Consider the following 16928-nt stretch of genomic DNA (forward strand, 5'->3'; position numbering starts at 1 on the left):
TACTAAAAACGTTTTTAATGAAAATGTTTTTTAAATCAATATTCACTAAAACTTTTTAGTCATTTTGAAATCACCTCCCAACGAGCTCATAACCTTCAATCGCCAAGGGCACTTGATCAAAATGGAGTCAATAAGAAATTTTTGTTTGCCAACTCTGCAGATCCAGAGTGGTGGTGGAAGAATATTAGCTGTGAAATTTTTGTTTGCTCAAAGGAGAAATTGACAGCTTTTAATTCCATAACCTCTAAACATGTGGCTCTCAGGCTTATTCTCTGTCTGTACAATAATGCACTTGAAAAAAGACAACTAAATAAACAATTTAATCCAGACTTTCAGACAATTTCAATCCTTAATCTTCTTCAAAGATCTTATCAGCAACTACTAATAAACAAAATCGATATACTCGAATTCGAGGCAGACTAAGAATCCATCTCAGATTTCGGAGCCATGCCATTTCCATCAAGTTATTAACTACGAAACACAACGTGAGAATGCTAAGAATGCAATTGCAAGTACGAAAAAGAACAGCTTCTGAATAGTACATTGTTGGATTTGTAGTTCAGTGTGGTGAATAAGTGACATTGGTATAAGTCTAGGCAAACACAGTACCAGTTACCGTCGGTTGAAGCAGGAATGATTCGTCGATGTTTGCTAGCAGGAAGCTGGTGCAAACTAGACTGGTGGAACAAAGTTAACTGAAGGAAACCTCCCGAAAACTTTGATATCATCCTTGCTTTCCTCCTTCAAGCAGTTTCCAGTTCCCTGTTCAAGTAATCAACAAACATCCTCTTGGCACTGTCTGCATCAGAAGGTGGAGGTCGCCCACTTAAACTCGTTTGCCCTGTCAATTTTATGAAAGTTCGCCTCAACCTACGAAGCTCTGGAAGCCCAACCGATCTTGAAATATTGATAGGTGGCAACCCCTGAGCAACAGAAACTCCATTTAGAGGCCCTCCAAGTGCTTGCGATTGTGCTTCCACTATAGCACTGATCACCTCCTGCGTTGCTCTGTCCAATTCATAAAGAGAATTTGCCTCGGAAAAACGTGTGTTCTGTGTTGCTATAGTTGGCTGCAAAGTTTTAACATCCCGTGACTTCGAGTCTGCCTTCTTTGTCAAATACGAAATAGCATCTAGAATGGCAGCAGAATTTTTTTCTATTCCCTCTTTATGCGGCCACAACTCAAACATCGGGGAATCCCACCGATTTCTTCTCTCTGGTGTCTCAAACCTTCTCACCAAATCTTCAAATATCTTATCACTATAAGCAGCTTCCCCCTTCTCCCTGCGCTCTTCATTCCATTTTCTACAATGTGTTTCATCAGCATCGCAGAATAAAACACAGTATCTGATTCCTGCTGCACGAGCCAAACACCACAACTCGTACCTGTAACCCTTGATGCTATTCAAAGAATCCACAATTATAACACTGTCTTTTGACACTGATCGATCAACTTCAGATCTTAGCACTCCTCTTAAATTCTTCTCTGCAGGCATATTGGCATAGCTTTCATTACGGTCAAGATGAAAGGAAGTCTCATCAATAACCCTAACTATTTGGTTCGATCCCGACTCCTTGAGAGCCTCGGCCAGGCAGAGCGCAGCCTTCGACTTTCCACTGCATGGTTGTCCACAAATCACAACCAATGCCATTTGCAGAAGAATACACTTTCGTCTAATGACACAAAATAAATCCCAACTTCTCGAAATCCAAAAGCAACTCTTCAAATTCCAATAGCAGCTACTTCACATACACAGTGTTAGCAATTAGGAAGAAAGAAATACTTCGTTAATCGCAATTACGATCGTTCTATAATCCCATTCCAACAAACAAAGATATAAACCATGTCTGAAAAGATATCAGATTAAATTCAGATGTGAGGAAATTTTCGTTACAATATTTCCGTTGTAGTGAAATTACGATTCATTCGGCACTCTCGGAGCTGGTAACGAACACCAATTCAGAAAATGACATGAATTCAAAACCAAAACTACGAAAATTTTCAAATTCTCAACCGGTATTCAAACAAAGCCTCCCACCATGCAGACCGAGAACCTTAATTAATTAATGATTACAACGAACATACAAGAACTCTATACGGAAATTGATACGAGTAACAACACCAGAATCTAAAGAATCGACAAAATTAATATGATTAAAACGAGATTAAGAGATTAATTAACGAAGAAAACGAGAAGTACGGAGCTTGAGAAGTACCTGTTCGACGAGAAGAAGAAGACGATTTCAGCTGGAACCGGGAGGAGGAATCAAAACTCATACAGAACACAAAGAGTAAAGCCGCTCTGCTACAGCCTATAGCAAAGAAGAGGAAGGAGGGTTTCGGGGAAAAAGGCAAAACGACGTCGCTGGGGGATACTAAACATTTTAAACAAACTATTCGGATTGTGCCCTAATTTAGTAATTTCGCCAACTCAGACCCGACCCGGCCCGAACAGCTGAAATATTTGGGAACGGGATTCGGCGGCGGTTTATTTTTTGATTCGCTGCGAGTCCCCGTTACTTGGACACCAAGACTCACGTGGGCCGATGGGACAGGTCATCGTAACAGTTGATTTCATCGCACGTATCCCGTGAAAGACGTTATGAATGCAAATAAATGCCGTCGTCTTCTTTCAAACTTCTACCGCTATAAGAACCCTACACACGCCAATCGCAATCGCATTTCTCCTCCTCCCTCCGTCTCAGGTTTTCGGCTCCGACTGGTACGAAATCCCGGTGAGTTTTTCGTCTCCGTTTGCTTATGCAATTCTTTTTAAATTTAATATTCGCACTCTCTTTCCCTGTCAACCTTGGAGCTTTGATTTTGGTTCTGTTATGGAGGATGGTTTTTTCACAAATGCGATAGTTTAAATTACGGTACGGGATTCGAACTTGAGTCATGGTAAATCTTGTGTAAATCTTTGGTTTAAGTGTTTGTCTTGGTCTCATCCGGCCTCACAATTCTCCCATTTGTGTTAGAAAACTTACCTATGCAGTGTGAAGGAGAGATTCTTGTGTCGCAATGGCCTTATGGGGGATTGAGATTCGTTCCATATCTCTGTGTCCGTCCGTGTTCGGAGTTCGCACAAGGGGAGATCCGGATTACTTATTTTCAATTTTATGGTTTCTTTAGTCCACTTCACAAAGATCCAAAAACTTGAACAGCCCGAATCTTTTTTTCTCTTGAACGGTTTAGATTTATCGAAACTCCATACTCAAGATCTAGAGTGAATCCCATTTCCTTATAAGGGCACCACTACCACACATGAGGGGAGTGGGACCGGAGGGAAGGTAGGATCAAAATACACGTATTGAGTTAGAGTATGTCTCACCCGACCTCACCTTCGTCTCGCTTTAATCGTTTCAGGAAAGATTCTTCTATTCTATATAGGACACTGGACACCAGACATAAAAATGTGAGACCAGAGACTAGAGGGTGGGTGGGACCAAATCACTAGATTTGAGTATTTTGTATGATTCCCACCCGGGATTTCATGTCCGTCCGCACTCAAAAATTTCTCCTATTCTATACGGTTTTGATTATTATGATTATTATGTTTGTGGCTTTGCATCATGAATCGAGTCTTGTGACCTTTTTGGCTTAGCTAACTTTTCTTAGTTTGTGACGAAAATAGGATAATTCAAACCAAAATCTATAAATAGGGTAATAAGATCCAGAAAAAATTGGGATAGGTGATTCGTATCTGTAAGAACAGTAAAAGCTCCGAGTTCTACATGTATTAGGGTTGCACGTGCTAGAATTCAATACGTATTCCTGTTTTGATTACTTTATCTTCCCTATATATACGTGTATAGGTTCGCAAAAACAAAGGTTTATCCCACAACTCGAGAGCTCAAATCTCAAACCGTGACAGAAAACATCAACCGCATCATTGTCCATGTCTTCCTCCATGGCATCCTCAGCTTCCCAATCTGCTGACGAAAACGAGGGGTTTGATCTGTTGAAGTGTTCGACGGTCCAAGAGGGCAAGAAAGATGCGGAGATCAGGTTACCGTTAGGGTATCGATTTGATCCCACCGGAGATGAGATTCTTGTGTACTACCTGTTTAACAAGATTATGGACCGTGCAATGCCTACCTACGATCTTATAAAAGAGGTTGATGTGTACGAGTGTGACCCGAATCAGCTGCCGAATGGTGAGTTTCAATTTGATTGGTGTTTTATGCAGCTAGTGAGTTCAGTCCATGTTTTAGGTTCAAATTTGATTGCTTTATTGTTCTGTGACTCGCAGGTGACTTCAGACATACTGCCGATTTCAATGCTGCCTATTACTTCGCCAATAGAGAACCCTTTGACGCTTGTGAAGGCAAGATAATTAAGACGGCTACAAATGGTGGTTACTGGAAGGTGATCGATGACGAAGAGGAGGTTTTGTTCGAGGACAGCAATGTAATCGTAGGGTTTGAAACCGTCATGAAGTTCTACAAGGGGCAGGCGCCAAACGGGACCAAAACTCCCTTTGTCATGAACGAATACAGGCTCAATCCTCGTGTAGTACCTGCTCATGTGCTGAATGAAAGCATTAAGAATAAGGTACGGCTGTAAACTATGTACAAAAGTTCTTGTAATATGCTTTTGTTTTAGGTTGTGAAGTTATTGTTCTCTTTGTTTCAGATCGAGAAGTACGTGGTATGCCAAATTATAAACAAGGAGGTTTCGAATCAACCAGCAATCGAGTATGGACAGGGATTGCTCGAACTACTGCAAAAATCATCTGCCGGCACCGTTGAAGATGGAGTACCAAAGTGATGGGGCAGAAGCAGTCTAGTGCTTCATTGAAATAGCAAATGCAGCTCCTTCGTTTTGATGTTTACAGCAGAACATTAAGTATCCAATATTTTTGGCCCAGTATTTGATTTGGCACAAGCGATTTTTACCTAGGAAATGGTAGGAAAGTAATTCAATTGATATGGGATTTGTTTTTTGGCAAATTAGTTATCGAGAAGTTTTTTAGTGTCACAACTCACGTGGCATTACCAATCCACACTCATCATGTTATAACACGTCGAGAGAGTTCAGAATTCTAGTTTAAATGAATTCGTATAATTGCAAGAACTGCACTTATCGTGTTATAACACGTCAAGAGAGTTTAGAATTCTAGTTCAAATGAATTCATATAATTGCAAGAATTGAAAATCAACTAGTATTGTGACCGATCTGCACTCATCATGTTATAACACATCGAGAGTCTACAACTCTAATTTAATGTATTCAACCGAAACAACATTGAGAGTTCAACGTAGCATAATGAATCCGTATGTAATTGAGAGTGTTCAAAATCAACAAACTACGCACGACCTAAAAGACTCGGCGAGAACATTCTCATTTAGATTATGACCTGTAGGTGAAACAAAGAAACGAACAAACAGATCAATAAAGTAAATGGAACTGTTTGAGAAAACACGACATGAGTAGAGGCTTCACCTATGAACACTATCTTGTTCGTCTGAGTTTCTTCCGTTTTCCAATCACGAGTTGGCACAATCTCATATATCTCCTTCACTCCCTACCATTATCGATGAAAAAAGAGGTGTGTGAATAACAAGACTCAGTGATAGCACATAATATCTGCCGAAGACAATACGAAAACAATTTACCACATAAGTACAGGATCAACCCGCAAAGCAAGTAATTGCAGCATAAGACTAAACTTTTCAAGAGAAGCAGTCGCATAATTTGATATTGAACAGTACCTGCAAAGTATGTAATTGATTTGAATTATGAATGCTCAAAACCCCTTTGCAGCGGTATACATCCATGCCATCTTTCTTCTCCCAAAGAATCTCCTCAATCCACAAACGAACCTTTTGAACAAGACCGTCAGACATTAATGACAGATAGATATGATTACTGTTGATTTTCGAAAAATTGCAGCAATGGGAAATAAGCATCCACTATCTCTGAGACAACAGTTTTAGCCGCAGAAACCGTAAATAAGTCTTTAACTATTGATTTTCTCTGGCTGCTATATAGTCTTAGTTCATAAACAATTGATGTTAGCCACAGAAATCGTAAATAAGTCATTACTGTTGATTTTCTCTGGCTACCATATACTCTTAGTTCATAAACAATTGATGTTGGCAGTGGAAATCGTAAATAAGACATTACAGTTGATTTTCTCTGGCTATTATATAGTCATAGTTCACATATGAATAATCAAAATTACAAAAATGTAATGTGATGAATGCCAACCTTTCTGCAAAGTTGTTAACACAGCACCAAATAGTGAATGGTAATTGATTTCAAACAACTCAATGAAATCATGTCATAACTATTTCACAAGAATACCTTTTCAAGATCAACCTGCCGTAGCTCGGAAATGCATAAAGTTCGCACACCAATATCATGAAGATCGCTTGTAGACAGAGTACGACTTTCTTCCAATAATGATTCTAAATGGGTAGCATGCTGAGAAGGAAAATGTTAATATAATTTTTCAGAGTAAAATCTGAATATTATTAAAAGACCGGTATGAACTACAAATACAACAAAAAAAATGGAGATATGCATGACTCACCGTGGCATCATAGGCCCGACAGTCCAATATATTGGACAAGTCAACTTGACCACGAACAGAACGAATGATACTAGCAAGTGAGTTAATACTACGTATTTCCTTCTCCAGTTCCTCAGAATCCTCTGGAGAAACCAAATCAACCTTGTTAAGAATTATAACATCCTACAACAAACAACCAAACTCATAAGACTAGAAGTGCAACACACACACACACACACACACAGAGATAGACAACAGATAAAAGTAAGTCATGAAGAACAAATAAGGTAAGTCATAAAGAGACCATACCGCAAACGCAATCTGAAGATATGCTTCAGGAAATGAAGATGAACTTCGATTTTCACTGAGCTGAAAACGGAGGTTCTTGGCATCTACAACCTGTTAAAGATATTGAGGAATAAACCTTTACTACTAACTTACAAAATAAAAATTGCATAACTTCTCTAGAAAAAAGGACAGAACAAGCTCAGTTCGTATTTAAAATACATAAGACAGAACCGACAGAAATAACATTTACTACCATGTCGTGCAGCTAACTAAGCAGTAAGCATTTACCAAAGCAAGTTCCGAAATTCAAATGGCCATAATCAATTTGGTAAAACTTTAATACATCACTGGCACATAATCCATCCAATATCAAAACTAACACAAATTTCGGAAACAAACTAGATAAACGAATCCCAACTTACAGTGATAATTGAATCAAGTTTGACAGACGATTCTAGATTATCATCCAACCACAGAACCGAAGCAAGCGGAGCTGGGTTTGCTAACCCAGTAGTCTCCAGCAATATATGATCAAGTCTACAACCAAATCAAACCGAAAACCCACATCCCAAATTCCATCAAAATCACAATAAAAAAGAAAACAATTTCAACAAAAGCAAACAAATTTCAATACAGTTTTCAAAAACCTTTCTTTTCTCTGAACAAGTTGCTCCAATGCCTGCACCAAACTGTGCTTAACAGTGCAACAAATACACCCATTTGCTAACTCCACCCACTCTTCGACAAGCGCACCGCCATCTCCTTCGTTAATCATCGCTCTCTCCACGCCAATTTCCTCACCAAACTCGTTTAATATCACAGCAATTCTCTTCCCGTGTTGGGAATTCAATATATGATTAACCAGCTGAGCAATCCGAATTCGCAAACCAAGAAAACATACTCAAAGCTCTTATCTTTTCCAAAAACTGGAAAAAATATAGCAAAACAAAAAAGACGTGAGCTTACAGTGGATTTTCCGGCGCCAAGATAGCCGGTGATGACGGTGACACCGACCGAAACGTCGTCGTCTATGCGAATAGATGAATTGGGCTGCTGCCGAGAGTAGGGTTCCGTCGGTTGGTCGATTTCAACGGCGAGAGGTGGAGCTTCTTCATCGTCTTCCATTTTTTTCCAATCCCGGGAAATTCACAGGTTTTTAGGGTTTTGTAATCCCACCTCAGTTTGAACTTGAATTATGCTGACCCACTGGGCCAATATCTGGGTCGTGGGCTTCGTTTGGGCCTTCAGGAGTAGACATTCTGCTTTCCCATCTTCTATGGGTTTTGTTTGTTGGGCTTCAGCCCACCTCTTAACCAAAAATTAAAAACATGAAAAATAGGTGCAAATGCAGCTCTCAAGTTTAAAAAATTTATGAATAAAAAAGTCATTAAAGTTACAGTATAATGATATTCTTTCATATTTATAAGTGCGATGTATCAAATTCAACGGATTTGGATCTTCTCCGGATCCCTTCCTTAGGGATTCCAGGGATCAAGGCACAAGGACCGTTCATCAAAGATCGTGTGGCCACAATTAAATGTTTTTTATATTTTTTAAAAGTAAAGCAATCTCGTTTTGCGTAAAAAGCATTTAATTATAACCGCACGATCTTTGATGAACGGTCATTGTGCCTTGATCTCCGGGATCCACAAGAAGAGGATCCGGAGACGATCCAAATCCAAATTCGACATATCTAGTTGGTAAGTTCGATAACAAATGACGTAATGTGCGGTTTAGTCCAAATATTCTCCAATATCGTTATTAAAGAAAAACACACAGTTTCACTATACCATCATATGTTGAATAAACTTTATGATTTATGACTCTTTTCAAAGAAATTATTCTTTACAACAATTTATGAAGGAGGAATATTCGAAGTCAGCTTGGGAGGGGCACGTCTAGTTGATACGATAATGCCCACGTCAGCGAAAATGATGTAATATTATATTTTATATTCTGCATGGTCTTTATTTGGGATGGAAAGAGATCTTCTCCAGATCCCTTCCTCCTAATTTATCAAATCAGGGAATCTATATCATTGAAATTTAATCCAACGGCTGAAGTTATTATAACTTTTAAAGTGGTCACATGCTTGTAACCATTGGATCAAATTTCAATAACACAGATTCCTTAATGTGGTGGATTAAAAAAAAAAAGATACGAAGATGATGCATTTCCATTTGGGATAACTACTTGATGTGCGGAGAATGATGACGAGGACGATGCTTGTATAGAAGAAGACCATGCTTGTACGGAAAACAAATACAGAGTAGGAGACGATGAGGTTTATATTATAAAATTGTATAAACCTGTAGTTTGAAGGCAAATTAAACTACTATTTTAAGTTAATTGCTTTCGCGAAGTAAAATTGCCTTAAATTAATTGACATGCTCGTATGGTTAAAACAGATTGCATTGCTTCAAAGTTCGAATTGCCTTTGCTAATCAAAGGTGACAAACATTCTTGACCATCAGTAAAATTCCTAATTAAGAAAAAATTACTTGATAGCTACTAATTAATATGCCACCACTCGATAATTGGTGTTGAATACTTGTTTAATTGTCATCATCTCATTGATTACCGTTGTATGAATTTGATTCAATCTATACATTACATAAATTTTGAAATTTAAACTAATATAACGGTAATTAACATGGAAGTGAGCATCAATATCACTTTAGGTTAGGGAGCAAAAATATACTCCTAACCAATCTATTGTACAATCTGATATGCGGAATCAAATATGCATGTCAAGCTGGCATCTGTATAGCTAGATGGTGAATATTATTAAGACTAAAAAGATAATATACTTAATGTACCGAACTGTATTTATATAATTGAATTATTGACATACTAAAAAATCTCTCTATAAATCACGAAATCGTATCAAAATTCAAGAGCCTGCCATGAATAGTAGCCAACGGGACGAAATGGCATCACAAAAAGGCAAGTCCGTTTTGAAATTTTTATCGATTCTCACGCAACAATGTATTTCAATTTTGTTTGATTATTCGGTTAAAATGGACTTACCATTTCTGACCAAGAATCAAGGACATACCACCATCCATATTTTGGTACGGAATCAGATGACAGTAACTAAAAGTTGATTGTTGCTTGTATACCATACTTAACCCAATCTGATTAGTTAAGCTATTATTTCATTTGTTTAACCCAATCTGATTAGTTAAGCTATTATTTCATTTGTATCCTAATAGTGCAGACATATCACATCTTGTATTTTGCTATATTCGAATATCATTAACTGACATGATATATACACATCACTTATCACATTGTCGTTGTGAAAACACAAGGTGATGAACTGAGTAAAGTATGAATAATCCTAGTATATGCGTGTATATCAACCGTCACATCATATGCTCTATGAAAAAATGATCTAAAAATTTAATCTGCCAACCGTTTCTTAATAATAATGTCTAATTCGGAACGTCAGTAACCAATCCATTATAATATTGAAAATATATTAACATACATTTCCTAGAACCAAAGTTGGCAATGTCAAGCGTGACTATACAGCACAGGATATATACTTCCAAAACAAAAGAGAGGCTGGAAAGCAATCCGATTCATCTCAGCATGATTGATAAAAGCAAGGGCAATGCAAAAAAAGGAGGATATTACAGTTTAAAAATTAATTTATTCGCAATCTGAAATCTGAATCCAATTAATCCATACACAAATACATATATGATCATATCATATATATATATATATATATATGCACCATGCCACCATGTTTCTCATTCTGGTATGAAAACGTGTGAACTCAGGACTTTGGTTTTTCATTCCCCCACTACCCAATAACACCTCTCTCCCCCCCCCCCCCCACCCCCCTCTCTCTCTCTCTCTCTCTTCTGGAGGGCGCCGCCACTTTTGGTGGTGGCACCACCACTGCACAACCTTTTTACTGCCTTGTCGAACTCAACCACCCATTTTCACATTGTCTGTCTCTCACTACAAATAACCTACTCACTCAACCACTATAAATACTGTTACCTTATTCCCAGCCCCACCTCTCTCCCTCACCCATTTCCGCAAATTCCTCGCCCTGTATTTTTTTCGTTTCTCTCTCTCTCAAATTAAGCAGGGGTTAGAAGCTAGCTAATCTCTTTCTCAATATCGCCGCCGCCGCCGCGTCGCCGTCATTGTGAAGTGATGGGGTCGGCAAGAGGAGGCGTTGCTTTGGTGGTTACAGCATTTCTATTGGCTGTTGGGTTTCCAACATGTTTGTCAGCTTCAGATATCAACAGGGGTAGCTTTCCCAAATATTTCGTTTTCGGGACTGCCTCTTCTGCTTTCCAGGTTCGTATTTTTTTAAATGACTCTTTTACCCTTTTGTTAACTTGGTGGTAAAAGGTAACGAATCAATCATTATTTCTCTTGATTATAATTTTCTGTTTTTTTAGTGTTTGGGGTTCCCAGTAATCCGTGATTAATTTCTGGGCTTTGCATTTGCATGATATGCTTTGAGTTTGACGTTTTTCTCGTTCTGTTCCTCTTAAAACCTAACTAGTAATTGTAAGTTACGTGCGAGTGCATGTAGTTTATTTGATTAAAAACATTCAAACCAACGTCCGAGCACTCGAGATCTCGAGTTTGATTCGTCCTCGTAATATCGCTTGTTTAAAACAAAATTGCAAGGTGCAATTTGCAAGGCCCTTGCATCTGCAGATTCACAGTAATCTCGTGAAGATACAAAGTAACTGGGAACATAGGGGCTTTTCCGGGTTTTAAATTCTTTTGCTCGGCAAACCCACTTGAGGAGTGTCAATTACCGAAATACCCCTTCATGTTTCCGGGCTGTTCCTGTTTTTAACCTAAAAAATGGACCACTCCCTTTGAAACATTTTCAAACCGGCCTTTGATATTTATTTTATTTTTTCATATATATATATATAGGGACCACGAAAAGATTAAGAGGAGTATATTTAATTGAGATTTTTAAAGTTTTTTAAAAGAGTTATAAATTTGTGAAGTTTGGTGGAGTTTCATAGACTCATGTGAATTCGGTCAAACAACTAATTTTCTAATGACTAATATACACTATAAAATCATTCTAAATCCATCAAAATTGTTAATTTTTAAAAATACTTTAAAATTAATTCCTAAATAAACACACATGAAATTTTATGGACTACTTTAAAATCCTGATTAAATACATCAAAATTTCTATGGAGTTTTATGACCTAAATTTTAGTTGAATACCTATGAACTTCCATAGATTCATTTAAAATCTTGATTGAATATCCTTGAATTTGTAATTTTTTTAAAAACAAGATTAATAATTCTTTTCATCAACCAAATATTGTTTTTGTTTTTTAATTATTTAAGGTTATTAATATTATTTTTATTTTTTGGATATGTCGCACAAATTATTTGAGGACTATGGGTATAAAAACAAAATTATTTACATTTTTTTCTTCTGATATTTGTCAGTACGAAGGTGCGGTTAAAGAGGATGGAAGAGGGCCTTCGATCTGGGACACCTTTTCACATACTTTTGGTAATAATTTGTTATTTGTGGTTGATCTTTTTTTTTTTTTTTTTTTTTTTCATTTATATTATTGTGGCCATAATTTGAAACATTTACCAACTCTAGAGTAGGTCTCTATGTGGAGAAATTATATCATATTACTGGCTTATGCTATGTGAGTGTCTCACTCATCACGTGATCGTTAAGTGAAAAGTGAGATGATCACAAAGAGACATATATCCGACAACACCCAAGTCATCCATGTTTTAGGGAACAATTAAGAAACATACAAGAGATTCTATCATATTACCGATTTCACGCTATGTGAGTGTCTCACTCATCACGTGATTGTTAAATGAAAAGTGTAACGATCACATAGAGACATCTTCGATAACACCCAAATCGTCCATGTTTTAGAGAACAATTCATAAACATACAACGCTTAATGCGTACGGATCATTTGCCTTGTGTTCCAGGTAAGATAGCTGATTTCAGCAATGCAGATGTTGCTTTGGATCAGTATCACCGTTATAAGGCAAGTCTAGTACTCAAACTATCGTTTGCTTTTTCTCGCTTGTTAATAGAACTATTTTTCTTTAATTATGCCTGATTAGCAACATGTTAATTCATTTGCAAGCAGGAAGATGTGCAACTTATGAAGGACATGGGACTGGATGCTTACAGATTTTCGATATCCTGGACTCGGATTTTTCCCGGTAATCTCTATCAGTTCTATCAGTGTTTATTTCACATACAAGATTAGTTCAACAAATTTTAACTGTGAGCTTTTCGTATATCAGATGGAACCGGGCAAATTAATCAGGCGGGTGTTGATTATTACAATCGTCTCATCGATGCATTACTAGCCAAAGGTGCCTCTTACATTTTCATTGTTCTAAGAACTTTATACGTACTTCCGACTTTGCATTAAGCTCTGTATGTGTGCAGGAATTGAACCATATGTGACCCTCTATCACTGGGACCTCCCTCAAGCCTTGGAAGACAGATACAACGGGTGGCTCAACCCTCAAATCATGTAATCAACGCAGACAATTTTGTGCCTCTAATTTTCGTAAGTTTGATTAACGATGACTTTTCGATTCAAGTGATTCATATGACCTTTGTCTATTGCAGAAAGGACTTTGCAACGTACGCGGACACATGCTTTCAAAATTTTGGTGACAGGGTGAAACACTGGATCACATTCAACGAGCCACATACATTTTCTGTACATGGATATGCTTCGGGCCTCCAGGCACCTGGAAGGTGCTCTATCCTGCGTCCACTCTTATGCAGGTCCGGAAACTCTGCAACTGAGCCTTACATAGTTGCTCACAATGTCATCCTGTCTCATGGAACTGTGGCTGATATTTACAAGAGAAAGTATAAGGTAAGAATGCTGGAACGAAGAAATATTCATGCGCACACCTATTAACAACAGAAGTTGATTGATGATGCTACTTGGTGTCTTTGCAGTCAAAACAGCAGGGATCGGTTGGGGCATCATTTGATGTTATCTGGTACGAACCAGAAACAAACTCAACAGAAGACGTCATTGCAACTAGCGTAGCCCAAGAATTTCAGCTTGGCTGGTAACCACAAGTTTGATTTTATTACTTAGCTATATTTCACTAACAACGGCCTCATAATTTGTGTGATCACTATGTTGGGACTGCAGGTTTCTCGATCCATTTATTTTTGGGGATTATCCAAGCTCTATGAGAAGTAGGGTTGGGAGCCGGCTGCCAACCTTTTCCAAATCCGAGTCTACTCTAATTAAAGGGTCCTTGGATTTTGTGGGCATTAATCACTACACTACCTTCTATGGTAAAAACGATACCAGGGATTTAATCGGAGGTCTACTTAACGGCAGCCTTTCAGACTCTGGTGCCATTACCCTTCGTAAGTACTCACATTGAACGCGCTACATATTCCACTTAACCGTTCTATGTTCCAGTTATTTCATATGTTGTCGGAATCACCAATTCAGATATAAGGAAGTCGAAGACCAACTTGTTAGAGTTCTGTAACTTGTTATCATTCAACTTTTGTTGTTAGCTGAAACTATCTTTTCGTCTTTCCTTGTTTTCAGCATTCAAAAACGGGAAACCTATTGGAGATAGGGTATGTTGTTATAGTCAAGATTTCATAAGTTACTGCACTGTTATTATTGTTCGATTTTTTTTACTTGATCCGACATGAATGCTCGCGTGAAACTGCAGGCGAATTCTATATGGTTATACATAGTCCCAGAGGGGATGAGAAAATTAATGAACTACATTAAGCAAAAGTACGGCAATCCTCCAGTGATTATCACCGAAAATGGTAATTTTCCGAGTACAAAATAGAAGGGATCGGAAATCGAAAAGTTCTTCGTGTTCATGGGACATTTCAAGAGCTAATCTTCTTGGTTTCATTTTTTTCGCAGGCATGGATGACCCGAATAGCCTGTTCATTTCCCTCAAGGACGCTTTAAAGGATACAAAAAGGATTAAATACCACCATGACTATCTTGCAAATTTGCTAGCTTCGATCAAGTATCAACCACCTTTAACTAATCCACTAGCTATGAATCTACTTTTTCTTGTCCATCTTGTGTGGTGTAAAAGCTGATATCGTTCTGTTTTCGTTGAATGCAGGCAAGACGGCTGCAATGTGAAGGGCTATTTTGCTTGGTCTCTACTGGATAATTGGGAATGGACGGCTGGATTCACTTCTCGATTTGGTCTCTACTTTGTGGATTATAAGGACAAGCTCAAGAGATACCCGAAGGACTCCGTTCAATGGTTCACGAATTTCTTGAATTCTACTCAAACAAGGCTATGATCATCTGAATTTCTGCACTTGCACCCGAACTCATCAAGTACACGAGGGTTGCTGCAGTTAATAACATTATGATTCTATCAAAAGAGAAACATGATTTGAAATCACAAGCTTTTGGTTTATGTTTGCAACCAATATTGTTAACACTTAGAAAAATCAAAGGTTTGATTAGAGCAGACGATTTACGTTGCGAAACAGATGGCACTGATCTGCATACAAAATTCAGCACTTGGGATTTGGGAATAGTTTTGATGCAGCAAAGATCAGCAGCTAGATAATTGAGTGGTTGAATAGATCCGCTATAATGTTCAAGCTATAAAAAACTGTTTGCTCTCAAACATTTGACCCCAATTACCAGTAGTCTAGTACCTTAGGTCCTAAGACGAAGAAAAACTTTTCAGAGTCTCTGACCACGTCATTCGTAAGACATCTTTAAAAAATACATAAAATTACATGTATTTTAATCCTACCCAACTTTATGTTAGATCCACTCAATATGAGAGTTGTCATAATCAAGCAATCGTACCGAAGTTTAGACATGGATCAACTATGTTTCCCATTCTCTTTATGTTGACCAGGAAGAAGTTTAATTAGTTCACTACTTGTTCATGGAACTCACATCCTCCTCCATGATAAGGATCTCGGAGCCAAAATCTAAGCTCTTGAATATGCCAATTGGCCTAACCATGAACAAGGGCGGCAATACATGATTCAATCCTAACTAAGGTGAATTGACTATGACTATGGTATTTTTTTCGTTTACTTTTATTATTATTAATGAATTTGGTGGAGGAAAGACGATCAAAAAATTTAGGGTACAATACCCTCATTACTTTGTCGGAGAGCTAATATTGCCTCATCTTTCTCCGTTTAAAAAATAAAAACTAGGACTATTGTCATTCATCCAATTAATCACAATTTAATATTTCATTCATGTGCATGTTAAATTGTAATTTACTAATAAAAAAAATAACGCTGTCTTGCATCACAAAACACTACTACAAAAATTATGAATTAAGCAATTGAACAAGTAATATGTTCATCTTCTAGCACTCGAGTTTGAATACCGCATTGGTAAACATCGATATTGACAATTGGGCCGTATAAACGTCCTTGACGCGTTTTGCCTGCGATGGTATTGTTAGGCCTGAAGAAAATGATTAGTTGCCTAATTCAATTTAAAAAATAAATAAATCGATGACTTGTTGTCGTAGTAATTACTCCAAAATCTCAACAAACAAAACAAAAAACACAGATTGTTTGGAATCACAGTCATATGGCCAAACCAACACCAAAAGGAGTGGACCCTGTTATTTTACACAACAATTCCTCCTCTTTATTTGTGACGCTCACAATTCGGTGTGTTATTCTCGTCTGATATAAATATTTGATAGTTTATATTTTTGTGAAATAAATATTTGATAATAAAGCAGTGTTGCTCACACAATTTTTTATTTTTATGAAAGCTAATGAAAATGATTTAAAATATTTGAATTTTAACGAAAATGACAAAAAGATGTTGTAAGTGAATAGAATCAGGATTGATTTTTAAGAGTAAAAATATGATTTTTCGTTAAAGTGAACAGTACTGTGAGCTTTTTGTTAAAATTTCATTTATTTTTTACATCTCTTATGTTATTGTCTATCATTGGAGCATGTTCAATTCAATCAATTGAATGATCAAAAATTTAGATCGCTATATAAAGTATAAAAATGAATGTGTGAAGTAATCTATCCCAAATATACTTATTTCGAATGAAAAAGTCCACATTTGCTATAACATCTGTTAGGAAATTTTTTATTTA

General features: G+C 37.4%; 4 protein-coding genes across 7 annotated transcripts; 2 read left to right on the forward strand and 2 right to left on the reverse strand.

The window, feature by feature from the left end:
- Positions 1–330: 330 nt before the first annotated feature.
- On the reverse strand, positions 331–2359 carry DRL1 (KTI12-like, chromatin associated protein). Of its 2 annotated transcripts, none has more exons than XM_068471274.2 (2): positions 2218–2359; positions 331–1740 (listed from the first exon to the last, which is right to left on the reverse strand). In XM_068471274.2, the coding sequence occupies exon 2, from the start codon at positions 1650–1652 to the stop codon at positions 744–746; it is 909 nt and encodes a 302-aa protein (XP_068327375.1). In that variant the 5' UTR covers positions 1653–1740; positions 2218–2359; the 3' UTR covers positions 331–743. The 2 variants fall into 2 exon arrangements, with proteins under 2 accessions (XP_068327375.1, XP_068327376.1); XM_068471275.2 differs by having other exon boundaries at positions 331–1743; positions 2218–2353.
- Positions 2360–2627: 268 nt separating this feature from the next.
- LOC137731520 (NAC transcription factor 29) lies at positions 2628–4953 on the forward strand. Of its 2 annotated transcripts, XM_088688307.1 has the most exons (4): positions 2628–2736; positions 3817–4158; positions 4254–4555; positions 4637–4953. In XM_088688307.1, the coding sequence occupies exons 2-4, from the start codon at positions 3900–3902 to the stop codon at positions 4769–4771; spliced, it is 696 nt and encodes a 231-aa protein (XP_088544433.1). In that variant the 5' UTR covers positions 2628–2736; positions 3817–3899; the 3' UTR covers positions 4772–4953. The 2 variants fall into 2 exon arrangements, with proteins under 2 accessions (XP_088544433.1, XP_068326743.1); XM_068470642.2 differs by lacking the exon at positions 2628–2736 and having other exon boundaries at positions 3801–4158.
- A 164-nt stretch (positions 4954–5117) lies between these two features.
- Positions 5118–7973, reverse strand: LOC137731519 (Cobalamin biosynthesis CobW-like protein). Of its 2 annotated transcripts, none has more exons than XR_015958001.1 (9): positions 7773–7973; positions 7454–7671; positions 7229–7343; positions 6828–6917; positions 6540–6701; positions 6311–6430; positions 5716–5826; positions 5447–5590; positions 5118–5360 (listed from the first exon to the last, which is right to left on the reverse strand). XR_015958001.1 is itself a non-coding variant. In XM_068470641.2 (9 exons), exons 1-9 carry the CDS (start codon positions 7929–7931, stop codon positions 5302–5304), a joined length of 1116 nt encoding a protein of 371 aa, XP_068326742.1. In that variant the 5' UTR covers positions 7932–7973; the 3' UTR covers positions 5118–5301. The 2 variants fall into 2 exon arrangements, 1 of the variants encoding a protein (XP_068326742.1); XM_068470641.2 differs by having other exon boundaries at positions 5447–5528.
- A 2589-nt stretch (positions 7974–10562) lies between these two features.
- Positions 10563–15299, forward strand: LOC137732332 (beta-glucosidase 40). The gene is made up of 13 exons (XM_068471642.2): positions 10563–11129; positions 12264–12330; positions 12777–12835; positions 12941–13016; positions 13101–13172; positions 13249–13336; positions 13435–13690; positions 13777–13892; positions 13979–14202; positions 14393–14424; positions 14523–14625; positions 14729–14837; positions 14940–15299. Exons 1-13 carry the CDS (start codon positions 10983–10985, stop codon positions 15124–15126), a joined length of 1536 nt encoding a protein of 511 aa, XP_068327743.1. The 5' UTR covers positions 10563–10982; the 3' UTR covers positions 15127–15299.
- Positions 15300–16928: the final 1629 nt, after the last annotated feature.

Source organism: Pyrus communis, chromosome 16 (assembly GCF_041283825.1).
Source record: "Pyrus communis isolate YQ-2024b chromosome 16, ASM4128382v1, whole genome shotgun sequence".
Taxonomy (NCBI): domain Eukaryota; kingdom Viridiplantae; phylum Streptophyta; class Magnoliopsida; order Rosales; family Rosaceae; genus Pyrus; species Pyrus communis.